Source organism: Dermacentor albipictus, chromosome 4, assembly GCF_038994185.2.
Source record: "Dermacentor albipictus isolate Rhodes 1998 colony chromosome 4, USDA_Dalb.pri_finalv2, whole genome shotgun sequence".
In the NCBI taxonomy this organism is placed as follows: Eukaryota; Metazoa; Arthropoda; class Arachnida; order Ixodida; family Ixodidae; genus Dermacentor; species Dermacentor albipictus.
In genome coordinates this window covers 135,840,135-135,855,897 of record NC_091824.1, presented here as the reverse complement: position 1 = coordinate 135,855,897, position 15,763 = coordinate 135,840,135, and the positions used below count along the sequence as shown (strand labels likewise).

General features: G+C 48.4%; 1 protein-coding gene across 7 annotated transcripts in view; it reads left to right on the top strand.

The window, feature by feature from the left end:
• Window positions 1-15,763, top strand: part of LOC135898385 (serine/threonine-protein kinase SIK1-like) — a 466,770-nt gene that overhangs the window by 353,459 nt on the left and 97,548 nt on the right. The window contains exon 1 of one of the 7 annotated variants that reach the window (XM_065427282.2): window positions 2,050-3,067. The exons of the other annotated variants lie outside the window; for them this stretch is intronic. Within the exon in view, the coding sequence (XP_065283354.1) occupies window positions 2,864-3,067 (204 nt within the window). The 5' untranslated portion in view covers window positions 2,050-2,863. Of the gene's footprint in view, window positions 1-2,049; window positions 3,068-15,763 lie in introns of those variants that run through there. 7 annotated transcript variants of the gene reach the window in all.

Genomic DNA, 15,763 nt, shown 5'->3' with positions numbered 1-15,763 from the left:
GTTCAGCGAGAGCAGTGGAAAAGTAAACAAGTCCGTAATATGGATTAGTAGAAGGCGAGTGGAGGATTGGTGCAAGAAAAGTAGGGAAACGATATAAAATGGAGACGTGCAAAAGCACAGTTCGTAATAGGGGATCAGAAAATTTGGTTGTGGGAGTTCACAGTGCTTTTTTGTGTTTTTTTATTGTTTAACCTAGGTAGGACATTAAGCAGCATAATAGGAAGAGCTTGGTGGCGCAACCCATCGCCCCGTTCCAAAGGGGGCGCTCATAACATCCATCCGTCCATGCGGGTGCAGCTCTGTGTTGGCGAAGGTGCTCGGTTCCTCCAACTTCACTACTTACGAACGCAGCAAGTGTTTTCACCGATACGTTTTTGATTGTTTTTATAGCAGATTGACTAAAAAAGTTGACGTAGCTGTGAAAATGCTACTGCGCTCCCCAGGAATGTGCTGTGAAGTCCTTAGTCCAGGGCCGCAGCAGCCCTGGCCGTCTACTGCGCTCTACTAATCAGTTATTGCTGATGTGTAGCTGTAAGCGGCTGATTAGTAGCTGTAATCAGTTGTTGCTAATTAGTACTAATAACTATTGATGCAAACGCATTGTATGGTTCATGAGGCGGCGTTAGCGCGACCACACGATGGTCCAAAAAGTAAAGGGAGCCCAATTGAGCTAATCGAGGCAGTTGGCGACGTCAGTTAAGGCAAAGCTTATTAAGGCAGAGTGAATTAGGCGAAGTTAATTAAGGCATAGTTAATTGAAACATAGTTAAGACACTGGAACCCACGATCGTTGGTGGGAGTCGAGCACTCGACTTTTGGTGGTGGCAGTGCTCTTCGCATTCGATCATCCACCTATGGATAACTACGTCTTTCTTTCTTTCTTTCTTTTTTTCTTTTTTTCTTTATTATAACATAAGATATACAAATAAAATATTTCGTCTGCGCAGTGACACTCGAATTTTGTTGATTTAGTCATGAGATTAAATAATTAGTTTCTTAGTACTAAAGTTGCTATAAGCAGCTGTTGTAGCTGTCCGCAGGTAAATCGGGTAATTAATTATTTAGTTAGTACTAATAGGTGCTACTCATCAGCAGTTGTCGAGGTCAGCAAGCCGATCAGTGTACTTTTAAAATAGTAGGAATAAATCCAAGGCACCTTCTCTCGCTATTCAGGGTGTCCCAGCTAACTTTAGCGAGCTTAAGGATATGCGACTGCCACGTAGCTGGCCAGGACCAAGGTAACGTTGTTTGCCGTCGCTTGGAGATACTCAGATTATTTTCTCATTCCACCTAATTAGATAATTAGTATTATTTAAGTAACTTCTCATATATTATAATTAGGTGAAAAGTATCAATGAGAAAATTGTAGGGCAACATGAAAAACTCGCGATACAGCTGTTTGTTCCTCAGTACGTGCTACATAAAAGTGCTTTTTCCGAGTGTGAAAGAAGCTCGCGAATACATGCAAAGTGCCTCGAGCGGCCAGTCGCGCGGCTATTTCGCGGACAACACCGGCAGCCGAACCGGCTGTTGGAATGAGCCCGTAACAGCTTACGCTGTAAAATAAAGCCATGGTGCTTTTCTCATGGAAGGTTTCATCCAGAGCCATTTTCACTCATCAAACAGGTTAGCCACTTACCCGATTAGAACGTTAAAAACGTGAGTGCAAGAAAGCAAATTATTAATTTTTATGCCAGTAGTTAGCGGCAGTATCCAAATGATCAAAAGAAACTGTATGATATAGAAATTTGGACAGTCCTTTCGAAAACAGCTGACGCTCCTTCAACTTTGCATATAAGTTTTCTTTCTATCACTTTTTTTTTAACGCAAGCAAAGAACAAATAACTGATTGTGCGACCTGCGATGTGGTCACGAAATCCGCAGTTTATTTAATTCATGGCGCAAGCTCTGCTTTGTTCCGTTTCAAGAACACGCAAAGAGTGCTTATGAAAAGCATCAAAGCGTCGCGTGCTTTATGAGACGAACACTAACGTGCACGTGCTGTATTGCTACGACCATTCCCTTTATGATACATGACCATACGAGCACTATGCACGCCGTCTTTATTTCCGCTCTTTGTTTTGCCTCCGTGCCCAGAGGCGCCGCGTTGTCTGCAACGAGAGCTTAGCGCTGCGCAGCTGCAAAACCGGAGGTGCACTGGGTCTACCGCCGCAGGCTCGGCGCGCTTTCAGCTATTGTGCACTTCCGATACACAGTGTGTGCGGACCGAACAACTGAACGAGGGCATCGCCGACGGCGCGGCGGCAGCGGCTTGGTCGCCATGGCGACCTGACGCCGTTTGACGTCATTCGCGCGGCTTTCAAGGTCTCAGCGGGGAGCGCCAGATCTCGCCCCGGCCGGTCGACTCCCCGCACATTTGCTTGGCTTCGGAACTGTCGCGCATTCGGTCCGGCTCCCGGCTCGTCTCCGCAAGCCGGGTTGCGGAGCAGCGGAGGCCGCCACACGTTCCGCAATGTCGAGATGTCGGCCCGTCACGGACACCGTCGCTGGACTGACGTTACTGCAGCTGCAGCTGCAAGGGCCGCAGCGCTTCCCCGAGCAAGCCGTGACCATCACGTGTGTTTGGCGGATCGTCGGCACGACAGCGTGACGTAAGGAGGCGGCCGTCCTCCTCCTTGCCCGGCGGCTTCTTCTCTCCACTCGCCTAGCCTCGGCCGCAGCAGGCAGATGTGTTGGATGCGTCTGCTAGCGCCGAGACGGCCGAGATCGTGGAGGCAGTGCGGCGGAGGCTCGCCCGCTCGTCGACCGGGACTATGGGTGACCCACTGAAAGTGTGCCGCGAACATAGGGTCGACCAGTGTGCACGTCCAGCGTCGTGTCGCGACATAGCAAGTTGCTTTGAATGGGGAAGCTCGTCCAGCGCCCGGCTACGAGAGTAAGTGTGTGGCGCATGCGTGCGGCGCGCCACAACATGGCGGCTGACAGGGTAAGGGCGTCGGGTTGTGCGGGGCTGGTTCGAGTCGGATTTTACGAACTGGAAAAGACGATCGGCAAAGGAAACTTCGCAGTGGTACGACTAGCCAACCATGTCATCACCAAAACGAAGGTAAGCCCCGCTGGCTTCACCCACCATGTTTATTTTGATGGCGGTCGATGACGGAACATCTCCCGCACCTGAGACGGAACACCTGATTCGGCGGTCCTTGACCTCGCCAGAGCTATTTCTTAATTTTCGGTGGCGTTGGAGGCCTCGCCGTGAGATGCCGTAGACCTGCGCGCTACGTCTGTGGCGTATTTCAGCGTGTGATCCTTTCCTAATTGCGTATGCAGCGAGTGGGGCCGTGCCGTGCGACGAGGGCGACGACGCAGTGCATGGTTGTTTTTGTTTTCGTAGGCTGCCCCGTGCGCATGCATGTGCCGGTCGGCACGCTTTCGGCGCAGTGGTCTCATCTCCCTTGCGCGAGTGCTAAAAGATAACACGGTGCTCGTGTTGTGCCGAGCCTTGCCGGGCTCGCGTGATCGTCTCTTGTGTATCGGCGACCGTTTCGCGTATGCATCCCCCGCCTCTCGAGAGTGTGTCCGCAACGAGACCGAATGTTCTCCGGTCTCTTCCGATAACAGTACCAGACGAGAACGAGTGTGCACGGCCGATGATCGTATTCCCGCCGGCGTGGGGAGGCCGTCTTCGTGGCGCGCGATAGTGGACTCGCGCGCGTGCGGGGCGCTTGCTACCTGTCGGCGTGTCGCAACGGTCGAGCTACTGCAGGCCTTCACGATCGTATTCATGTCCCCTTCTTGCACCAGCGTCATTCTTACGAGGCGCGTTACTCAACACAACCGGCTCCTCTCGTTTGTGTGTTCAGTCTTCGAGCGCCGGCTAGGATAAGGTCTAGCTGCTGGCTCCGTTATCACCGCTGGATGAAGAAAAACAGCCCCACTTTTGTAGTGCTTGGCGCTACATTGCAGAGGGCAGTCGCTTTTGTGAAGTTGAGCGAGGTCAAAAGCTCATGACTTCCTCGAATAAGCGCAATCGCTTTGAGGGACTGACTCTTTCTTTTCTTTTTTTTCTTCCTCGCCGTGTCAGCAGTGAGCACTCGTCCTGAACACACTCTTCCTTAGTTCCCTGATTGATGGTCATGATTCTGAAAATGCTGTTTTCCGTTTACCCGAATAAACGTTTCCGCTTGTCGGAGCTTTTCGCTCAGCGACTAGCCACTGTAGTGACCGTGAACTGTGGACGACTATCTATTAGATAACTGAGCTGTTCTCTTTGGTTGTTGTGGCGGTTGCAGCAACGCGAGCGGGAGCGACAGCGGATTGTCGCCCCCTCTTGCAGCGTTTATTTGCTAAATGATTGCATCAATCTCGTGCGGAAGAAAATCCCCGAGGTTTTCGTGGAAGAAGAGGCATGTTCCGATGGCTCTTGTCTGACGGTATCATTTAATGACGCTGTCGGATATGAAGATAAGATAACTTTCGGTGAAATGCGCTTGCACTCTGCACAAGAAGTCTGTCTGTCTCCAGTGGTAGGCAGTCGACTGTTTGTGCGTAGTCTACTGCACTTACTTGATGTTTTGATGCCACTCAAGCTTCACTTTCGACAAAAACGGCTTCGAATTTCATCTGGACTGTTATACATTTTACCCGCGCGTAACTTTGTGCACGGCTTTTTTCACTACCGCAGATGCCCTCGCATCACAACATGCCAGCACCCGCCGTGGTTGCTTAGTGGCTGTGGTGTTGGGCTGCTGAGCACAAGGTCGCGGGATCGAATCCCGGCCGCGGCGGCCGCATTTCGATGGGGGAGAAATGCGAAAACACCCGTGTACTTAGATTTAGGTGCACGTTTAAAAACCGCAGGTGGTCGAAATTTTCGGAGTCCTCCACTACGGCATGCCTCATAATGAGACCGTGGTTTTGGCGCGTAAAACCCCATAATTTGATTTTTTTAGCAACATGCCAGCGCAGTCATTTCAACCGAATGGTAGTCGGACGAACAGTTTCTGTACCATTCGCAAACATCGATTGCACCTCTATGCTAACGTTGGTCACATACAGCGAGCGCATTGAACGACTTTAAGCGGCTCGGTAGGCGAACTTCACACAGTAATGCCAGCTATGTTTAACGTTTTAATTTACACCATGCTTAACATTTCATTTAATGCGAGAAGCGATGTTAACGCATCAACTTTCTCAACCTTAAGAGCCCAGTCCTCTGTGTAGGGTCTGGCACTCGCGTGTAAGTCTCACCTTAGTTTCCGAATTGATTGGGGTCGACGAGAGGATTACCCTTTCAGCAGAACCGTAAGCTGCGGCTTGGCCAAAGGTGCACAAGTTGGGTGTCTTGTCCCGTGGGTCTTTGTAAAAACACATCATCATCGTCATCATCCTATTTTATGTCCACTGCAGGACGAAGGCCTCTCCCCGCTATCTCCAATTACCCCTGTCCTGCGCCAGCCGATTCCAACTAGCACCCGCAAATTTCCTAATTTCGTCGCACCACCTAGTCTTCTGTCGTCTTCTACTGCGCTTCCCTTCGGTTAGTAGCCATTCTGTCACCCTAATGGACCAACGGTTATCTACTCTACGCATTACATGACCTGCCCAGCGCCATTTTTAAAATCTTCATGTCAGTTAGAATGTCGTCTATACCAGTTTGCTCTCTTATCCAAACCTCTCCCTTTCTGTCTCAAAGTTATGCCTAGCATTCTTCGATCCATCGCTCTTTGCGCAGTCCTTAGCTTGTTCTCAAGCTTCTTTGTCACTCTACAAGTCTCTGCCTCAAATGTCATCACCGTTAAAAGGCACTGATTGTATACTTTCGTTTTCAATGATAACGGTAAGCTTCTAGTCAGGAGCTCACGATGTCTGCCGTATGCGATCCAACCTATTTTTATTCTTCTGTGAATTTCCTTCTCATGGTCAGGGTTCCCTGTGATTAGTTGACCTAGGTAAACGTACTCCTTCACACTCTAGAGGCTCACTGGCGATCTTGAATTCGTGTTCCCTTGCCCGGTTATTCATCATTATCTTTGTCTTCTGCATATTAATCTTTAGCCCCACTCTTACACTCTCTCTGTTAAGGTCCTCAATCATTTGTTGTAACTCGTCCGCAATGTTGCTGAATAGAAAAAATGTCATCGGCAGACCGACGGTTGCTGAGGTATTCGCCGTCGATCCTTACTCCTAAACCTTCCCAGTTTAATTGCTTGAAAAGCATTGGAGAGATTGTGTCTCCTTGTCTGACTCCTTTCTTTATAGGTACCTTCTTACTTTTCTGTATACTTTCCTTATTCCTCATTTCTTAATATTCCATTATTATTCCTACTTTTCTTAATAATAAAACACAGCCAGTTTTATTTAAAGCTGAACGTCCTACGCAATGTGTATCCCACGCGCTATACTTTCTTGTAATCGTGGGACATGGTGAAATTTGTTGATAGCATTGAGCGAGAAGAGTGCAATACCAGTCGACATCATCGCTTATATGTGTATTCAGCACGACTGAGTGTTGGTAGCTGGGAATCTACGCTACATTTCACAGCAGCTGACGGTTTGATTACGTGAAGGGACTCTTTATGATTATATGTATTTCGGGTATTTGGGTTACAAAGGCTTGAACGCCAACGAGCAGACGCCCCCCCCCCCCCCCTTCTCACTTGCAAGGCAAGAAAGAAACAAGTAAATGAACATACGACTCGGCGAAGAAGGCGACAGCCCAAGTTTGAAGTTTCGCTTACGCAACTATATAGTCTAGCTCCGTCCCCTTTATGCCATTTCTGTGTTGAGAATGATACTTTTGAACATTTCTTATTCTGTCATTTTTTAGTTCGAAGGAAAAGACTTTCGGAAGATCCTTTTCGAAAGGTTATTCCGTATTTCACGCGTCCAGTAGTCATATCATTTGGTGCTACCGCTCCGAGTTTTAGCCGCAGGAATGTGAATTCTTTATGTATATCTGGGTGTGTGTGTGTGTGGGGGGGGGTGATACAAGAAGAGTCGCATGCCAAATTTTCTCCTGATGTATATTTTTTTACGTTAGTGTTTATTTAGTTATTCAGTTCCTATCTGTGGCGACGAATTTTTCGAGATTTTCTGTTGTACATTTCGTCCTAACCTATATTCCTCAAGATTTTCTTTTATGTTATCCACCCCTCCTACTGTTCGGTTCTATGCAGTGGCTTGCACCGTTAAACTGAGGAACAACCAATTATTCAAACCAAATCCGTTGTTCACAGACAGAACCTTTGACCTGCGTATGACGTTGTTAAAAAAAGAAAGAAGAAGAAATGAAAATAGAGTAGACGGATGACTTGTCGTATAGCGCACAGGGCAAATGTGTGCGCGGACGCCAACGAGAAGGCTGAGCTCGTGCTATAATGGGCGGCCGAAAGGTGAGAAACCAAGGCAAGAATAAAGCTCGCCTGAGGTCATAGTGCGGAGGAAACGGGGAAGCCTCTCGTGCTTCCGTTTTTGCGTTTGCGCCCGACGATGACATTTAGTAGATCGCGTGCAGGTATTGCCATAGCAAGGCCGCCGCCGAAACATGGTGCCGTGCCATTTTCGAAGGTGGAACGGGGGCGGGGAAGGTGGGGAGGGGCGTTCGGAGTGCCCTTCCCATGTCGATTTTGGCAGCCGTTCCTTTAGAAGGCATGATGCTCTTCTTTCAAATGATTGTGCCGAATTACATTCCAAGTGACCAAATATCTAAGTTCACAGTGACGCTCGCTCCAAGACGGTTAAATTCTGCGGCATTACGTGTCAAAACCACGATCCGATTATGAGGCACGCTGCAGTGTGGGGGACTCCCGATTAAGCTTGACTATCTGGGATGCTCTAACGCGCACCTGAATCTCGGAAGACTAGCGTTTCTTTTTTTTACATTCTGCCCCCATCAAGATGCAGCCGCAGCGGTGGGGATCGAACGCGCGACCTTTAGCTCAGCAGCGCAACACCATAGCCACTGTACTACTGCGGCGGGTATAGACGCACGTCCCATCTGGGCTTATGTAGCGCGAGGCTCATTGAGTTTGGAACAAATTATCGCAGATTGCAGGAGCGTAATAAAGCAAATACTCACCTACGGGGCAGAAACCTGAAGGCTTACGAAAAGGGTTCTACTGAAATTGAAACCACGCAATGAGATATGGAAAGAAGAATGATGGATGTGTCGTTAACGGATAAGAAAAGAGCAGATTGGGTGAGGGAACAAACGCGAGTTAATGACATCTTAGTTGAAATCAAGAAAAAGAAATCGGCTTGGGCAGGACATGTAATGAGGAGGGAAGATAACCGATGGTCCATTAAGGGTTACGTACTGTATTCCAAGGGGAGGGAAGCGTAGCACGGGGCGGCAGAAAGTTAGGTGGGCGTTTGAGATTAAGCAATTTGCAGGGACAACATGGCCACAATCAGCACATGACCGAGGTAGTTGGAGAAGTATGGGAGAGGCCTGTGCCCTGCAGTGGGCGTAGCCAGGCTGATGATGATGGTGATGAATAAATCAAATAAACGCATGAACATTGGTCAATATGTAGGAGAATTCGCGCAGCGGTCTTCCGCTCGTAATATTGAAGAGATGCGAAGAAAATGCGGAAATTAGCGTAGTTAGAGCAGGTTGAATTTCTCTCGCCAGGGCGGTGCTCAAAGGGCACGTGACCTGTCAGCGCACCCCTCTCCCCCCCTTCCCTCCTGTCTCCGCCACTGTAGCGATTGCATTACTTCCCGTAAAGCATGACAGATTAAGTGAATTGCACTGCGAATTATGACTACGGTCTCATTTTTCTTCTCATAATAGTAAGTGATAAATGCCCGGAGTGAAACCGCACCACCTACATAGCTCCCGTAGCATCGCCTGTTATGTGTGAAACGGAGTATACAAATCATCACTAGGAACACAATTCCTTTGGCTTCAATAGTTCTTTCAGCATTAACCCCAAAGGTTAAAATCCAACTGCTTTGTGGAACAGAAGAGCGCAGGCATGTAACAGTGATGGAGCAATGTCTTAATGTACCTTGTGTGGGAACATATCTATTTTGCACACAATTGAAGCTCATTAATCATTCCGTGTCGCCTCTATAGAAGTTTTACGCCATGTCGCTGCCTTTAGTGAAATTGTTCCAAGTGCCCTTTCCATCTCCGTCTTCTTCATAAGCGTTTCGCTGTTGAGGCTTTCCTCAATAGCGCCTTAACATATCATCTCAAATGAATGCCGCGTTCTCATACATAATTTTAAAGCTCTATTATTCATTTCTTGCATTCAGAACAAAAATTTCAGCCTTTTGTCCTCAGATTCGAGTATCAACTGCTGTAGTCCACACGTTCTCCCTCTCGTTTCTCGTTCATCTCGTCTATGCTCAAGATTAACGAACAGCCAATCTTCTGACTTTAGCTACCTTTCACAACACATCTAAGCAGCGGACTTATTTTCTATTATGAGCCGTGATGTCACAGGTGATCATCATCATTAGTAAAGCCCTCACCAAATATTTCCGTTTACCCCTGGTCTGTGTGAATTGAAACCACTATGTAACCGCATACTTCATGATATGATTTTCTGTCACCGTCGTCTGCGTCTTTTTTTGCTTGGCTTCAACTTTGTTACTCCAATAAGCCACTCGTTGTGGGCTTTCTGAATCACGTGACTTGCTAAGCTTCTTGCTCAATTTCAACTGGGACATGCTCTGATTTGATGCCTTATTTGCAATCTTTTAACTTTATATAATTCCCCTTTTTCTTGCTCTTTGTTGCGCCGTCCTCGACATCCTTTTTTATGGTACGTTGTTGGCCTTCAGCGTTTCGAACCTTAGTTTAGAGAGCCTTCTGTGCTGCACTATTTCTTAATCAGTAAATCCCACGGATACTTCGCTTAAACAAACGTGCTGTTCAGGTCCTTGATCAGTTGTTTCAAGTAACCTCTGGAATTCCTTCTCAACAGGGGAAAGGCCGTCCGCAAACAGCACGTTGCGTATATATCCATCGTCAATCTTTCGTCCGTAATCATTCCTAGCCTATCGCGCAGCGGGACCGATAAGCCGTACGCCATCAAACGGGGAGGGACAGCGCCAAGCGAGGTTCCGCGCTTATCGCGTCCGCGCTTTGCCTCACGCGATACTCTCGGCAGCGGAAGCGGCGGCTCCTCACTTGTGTGATGTGGCTGTGCAAATCTGCATGTAATAGTTCAGGGCCACTGTAACGTAGTGAGTCCTTTCGCTCGATTCTGTTTCTTCCGTATCGTTCACAATTCACGACCAGCCGATCGCGTGATAACATGAGAGTGGAGTGCATCTCGGGCCACTGACGAGAGAGAGTAAAACATCTTTATTAATAATATTTGAATGGCGAGAGAAGTGTGGGAGGAACCCTCAGTCCAGGGTCCCTAAGATGATTCCGGCGATGTTTTGAGCCCGTTGTATCACAGCTCGGAGGACCTCGGGAGGTCTGTCGTGGAGGGCATCGTCTCACAGCTCTTTGTTGCGTAGGGGCTAAAGGAGAGTTGGCAAGGGAGGAAAGAGGTTTGCAGTGCACTCAATCGGGCCACCGACGAAGCGCGAGAAGGAATCGAATCGCTTGACGTAGTACGTACCGGCCCCGCACGAGATGAGCCGCCAAACCGCGCTGTATCTTCCCGCTGTGCCTCCGTCTTTCAAAACGGATGTCCCGAAGAGGGCACCGATACTGAAAGTTGGTTACTGCCGTCATGTCCATGGAAATGAGCGAACGTAATTGGCCCTCGCAGCAGAAGAAGGAAGGCATCCGTACAAATTACCTTCGAGTTGGACAGCGCTGTATTTGCTACTGCTTTATTATCGAGCGTAGACGTTTGGCCTTGTTGCTGAGGCACACTTTAGGATTGTTTAAGCGCGTCGGCGAGGAGGACTAGCACGTGGACGCACACAAGAGATGTGTGTGCGTGTGTCCACTTGCTTGTCCTCGTTGTCACTGCGTTTAAACATTACTAGGTATGCTTTTTTCCTCAATATTTTTTTTAGACTGGCACCGACTATAGTTTAATGTTCACTCGTGGCTGCGTGCTTCTGTTCATTCGCTGGTGGCACGAAGCGATTTATACCCCTTCTGCACTATATGGCACGCTACGCTTTCGCACCCGAGGTATCCGCAAATCCTGCCGGACACCTAATTATCCGGCAGTGAAAATAACTGGCCCACTTATGTGGATGTTCCCTTTCGCCTGTATACGTAATCTAAATAGGCTCGCACGCGGCAATTAACAATAGTCGTAAAATTATGACATTATGACAAACTGTGTGTGTAGGTATGTTTATGTCTATATAAAGAATAGATATATAAATTTCGTAGGAGTGTGCAAATAGTAAATTTTAGACGGAATCGAATACCAATAGAATATTGCGAAAATCGGATGGAATATCCAATATCTTTCGAATAGTTATCGAATAAACCGCTTTTTTTTTTTCAATATTATAGCAAAACAATGTGAACATCCCAGTATTCGCTGCATTAGCAAGTTTCTGTTGTTACACTACACGTCAAGAAGTACGCTTTATCGAAAGCTAGAATGGAGCATCATAAACACATAAACAAGTTTTTTTTTTCTTCCAACATGCGGGGTCTTGCATTGCCAGAAGGAAATTTTATAGGTCTTTCTTATGAGCCCATTAGCATTTGTGTATACGTTCGAGACTAAAACGAAAATGCGCTTTGAACACAGGGATGGCTGAGCGAGAGGCGCATTATGTAGTTAAAATGGTCGTTGCAGGTGGCGCCGCTATCATGTCAAATAATGTCGCAATCAAGAGTGTTCAGAATTAGTCCTAAACGAACAAAAGTTGCAGCATGGGTAAATAGTACCAAACACTAGCCATCGCCTAACGTCATGTCTGAGCGATACTTGAGTGCGTGTGACGACTGCGGTTTAGTTGGAAAAGTCTGGTTCGCACAGCAACGCAGCGTACTCACGCAACTTCCCGACCGTTATGTCCGCTGTGGCAGGGATGAAATTTGCTTAATTTTTGCTTCACTTTCACAGGTGATCGTGAACTCTAGGCAATGTGCACTATTCGAAAACTGTTCGAAAAGTAGTCGAACTTGCAAGTAGTGACTATTCGATTCGAGTATCGAATCGCCATAACACTATATTCGATTCCTTGTTCGCAACCTCCCTAATACACGTAAAATTTCTCGTATAGTTGCTGATATTCACACACAGGCGAAATTTGACCTGGGGAAGTTTTTATGGCGGGCCCATGCATCCGCTTCCCTCCCCGTTGAATAAGAAAATATAAAGAAATTAGCGATTGGGAACCGGGAAAAAAAAAGTACGACCCACTTTTTTGAAAAGCAACGACGTACGGTACAGCAATCTACGGGCGCGCCCTAGCAACATTCTATCCCGGCTTGACTTTCTATCGAATAGTAGCGCAGTGTTTTGCGCACTTACGTCGTTTTGTTCTTTCGTGCCTCGTGCAGCGTGCGCTCAGATTGCTACGGCGGTGGACGTACAAAAGGGTACCTGCAAAAATTTTTTTAAAAAGAAAAAGGAGAAGAAAGAATTCATAGTGCGACGCGGCCGTGTTGTCGACCTTGCGAAGCACATGGGATCACCGGCCTTGCTCGCAGCCGTGGGATGACGGACGACGTTCTGGGCCGCGGATCGCGGCCACTTGGCGGCGGGGTCAGCGCCGCGCGCTGCCAGTGCGACCGCCACGCGCTCTGCAGCAGCAGTCCTGCTGTGACGGCGCGGATGTACCGTAGTTACGCGAAGTTAACGTACGCCGTCTCTCGGAGACCGTTTTCCGAAATCGGTTAGTCGATCGACCGTTGACGAGGCAATAGTCAACTGCGACCGAAGCCTCAGTCGCCATTGGATAACAAAGCTTTTTAATAATAATAATAATAATATTTGGCGTTTTACGTGCCAAAACCACTTTCTGATTATGAGGCACGCCGTAGTAGAGGACTCCGGAAATTTTGACCACCTGGGATTCTTTAACGTGCACCTAAATCTAAGCACACGGGTGTTTTCGCATTTCGCCCCCATCGAAATGCGACCGCCGTGGCCGGGATTCGATCCCGCGACCTCGTGCTCAGCAGCCCAACGTCATAGCCACTGAGCAACCACGGCGGGTAACAAAGCTTTAAAAGCGGGGATTGGATAGGAAGTCTGTTCCTTCTTTTTTTTTTTTTTAAGCCCGTGGTTGGCGCGCCAACTGTTTGGCGGGAAACGTGCGGGCATGTGTGAGAGAGAGCGAGAGAGAGGAGGATATGTATGTTCCTCTTTTCCCTCCCCTCTCACTCTCTCTGTCGAATCTAAACATCGAGCGTTATACGCAGGTATATTAGTTCAGTTACATTAAGGTTCGTTTCGACGTGTAATCGAGAACAAGAAATTTAATATAGTGTAGCACGATAAGCCTGGCGGAAAACGTGTTGAATCCGCTCTTGTGAAAATTATTACCAGGCGTTGGAAGCCGGTGGATTCAGCACGCTTTATTATAGGACAGAAAGACTCCAAACATACATGCCTGGATGCATTAATAGATACTCATCCTTTCAGGAAGTGCGCCTCGGAGAGCGTTGACAGAGGGGCGAGGACAAAGCAAAGTAGACTCACTTTGCCGCTGTTGTACGCGGGGTGGGCGAGCGCTTATTTATGGCTCGTTCACATTGGAATGCATCGGCGGCCAAAGCGGCGTGGGATCCTTTTAGCGGCCGAAATGCCGCGTCGTTCACATTGCTCGCCTTTAGAACCGCTGAGCTGCTGACATCTCTCGAATAACCGCGAAAACGAGCAGAGCGTGCGATATTTTACTATTAGAGCTACCTAAACGAATGCGCGCTAACTATTCCCTGCTTCACTCTTTTTTTCTGTTTTGTGCGCACGCGTTGAGTTTGCGCGCTTTTATTTTTCGCGTCAGTTTCTCCTTCACAACACGATATAGTAGTTCTTGGCATAGCGCTTGTCGTACAGAAACGGATAATTTCTCGCAACCTTCGCTAATATCCGCGCCGTCGCTGCAGTTGAAGCGGCCTTTTTAGACGGCTGCAAGATGCCGAGCTCGAACGCCGTCGGCGCCATTTGCGGAGTGCCGCGAGGTATGGCTCATTTGCTGGCTCGCGTTGTGAGTGGTGAAACGCGAGTCATTTCGGTGATATGGCGGCAAAAATCGTTCTGGAACCGATTGGCGGACGCGGACAGGCGCTTTTTGGCTTAGTTCGCCGCCGCCGAATTGGATTCCGCGCCGCTCTCGACGCCTAATGTCCCAATGACTGCCTCAGTGTCAACGGCCTTAGGTTTCCTTTCTTCTCGTTCATTACACAGCGATGCCTCTAATCCGGTAGCATTGATGCCTTCAGGTAGCATGTGTGGGTTTAATAACCGGTTGCCTTCACCCAAAAAGATAACATACACGTAACGCCTGCGAAAAAAAAAAAAAGAGAATGTTCCTCATCCGCCGTCAGGGTAATTAGGCGTGGCGCTGGCTAACACTCCCTTGTTTAGTTCCAGTAAACAAGCCTAAATACCCCAGAAAGTGAGTGGGAAAAAATCGCCGCAGTAGTTCAGTTAGTAAGAGCATCACCCGCGTAATGCGAAGACGTGGGTTCGTGCCCCACCTGCGGCCACTTGCTTTTTCATCCACTTTCGCTTCCATTAATTTATCAGTTCTTTAATTCAAATAATAAGTACATGTAGTTTCCCATATGCTGACCTTGGTGTCGTTGTTTATTGGCTTCTTATGATATGACTAATAAAAAATCGGGCCCTCGGTTTCCTTTCTTCTCCTTCAGTGTCAACGAGCCATTTGAAGAGCACACTTCGCTTCACACGCCACGGGCCGACTCGCTAAGCAGTATAATTATGTGCGAGCACCGCTATCGGTGCCGTAAATAGGGTTACGCAAGTCGGCAGGGACAGGGAGATTCTCACCGGCAGGTTACGGGCCGCCCGCCGAGGCTCCCGAGTGAGCCGTTCTCTGTTTTTTTCTTTCTTTTTTTTTTGGCGCCGCAGAGCGAACGGCTTTGTTGTTCGCGGCTCGGCTTTCGTAAAAACGCGTTTCGCTTCACCGAAAACCACGTGGCCGCCGCCGGCGCGGAGCTGCATTCAGGGCCGGAGCCACGAGCCCACGAGTCTTGCTTCCAACGCGACGGCCGCCACTGTTGCGCACGCGCTGTAGCCTCTGTCCACTCACGCATGCACTGCCGTGGGACGAGAGAACCGGAATCCAGGAGCGGCTGCACCGACGTGACGCTAAGCGGCACTTCGGAACACGCGCATATATGCGAGTTCCGTTTGTGCGCGCTATGGGCGACTTGCAATGAAGCCTGCCTCCACAGTCGACGGGAGCACACGGACTGTAAAGCACTAGAAGTAAAACTGAGAGGGGGGCGATTAACATTCGCCGGGACATCTTCGATATCGATCGTCAAGAGGCAGCCAGTGTCCGGGATTCGAAAATGTCCGGGTGCGATTTGCCCGCGCCACGACTCGGCGGGCTTGCCGTCGAAATTTTAAGAAGCGTGAGCACTGCCGGCCTTGCGTAACGCTCAGACCACAACACTCGGGCCACAGGTAGGGGCGGATATCCCAAAGTCAGACCTATACGGAAAACAGTAGCAACAACGACAACAGCGAAGAGAGATGATGAAAATAGAAAACACTGTTGAAAGTCTATAGCAAACTGACCAAACATTAACAGCCTGCAGACCACGAAGCATATACAGAGAGAGCGAGAAAGAATTTGAGTACAAGAATAACACAAGCATGTACTGATAATGTGAACATATATAGAGGAGAGTTCGGGCTATATAAAGTCCATCGAATCA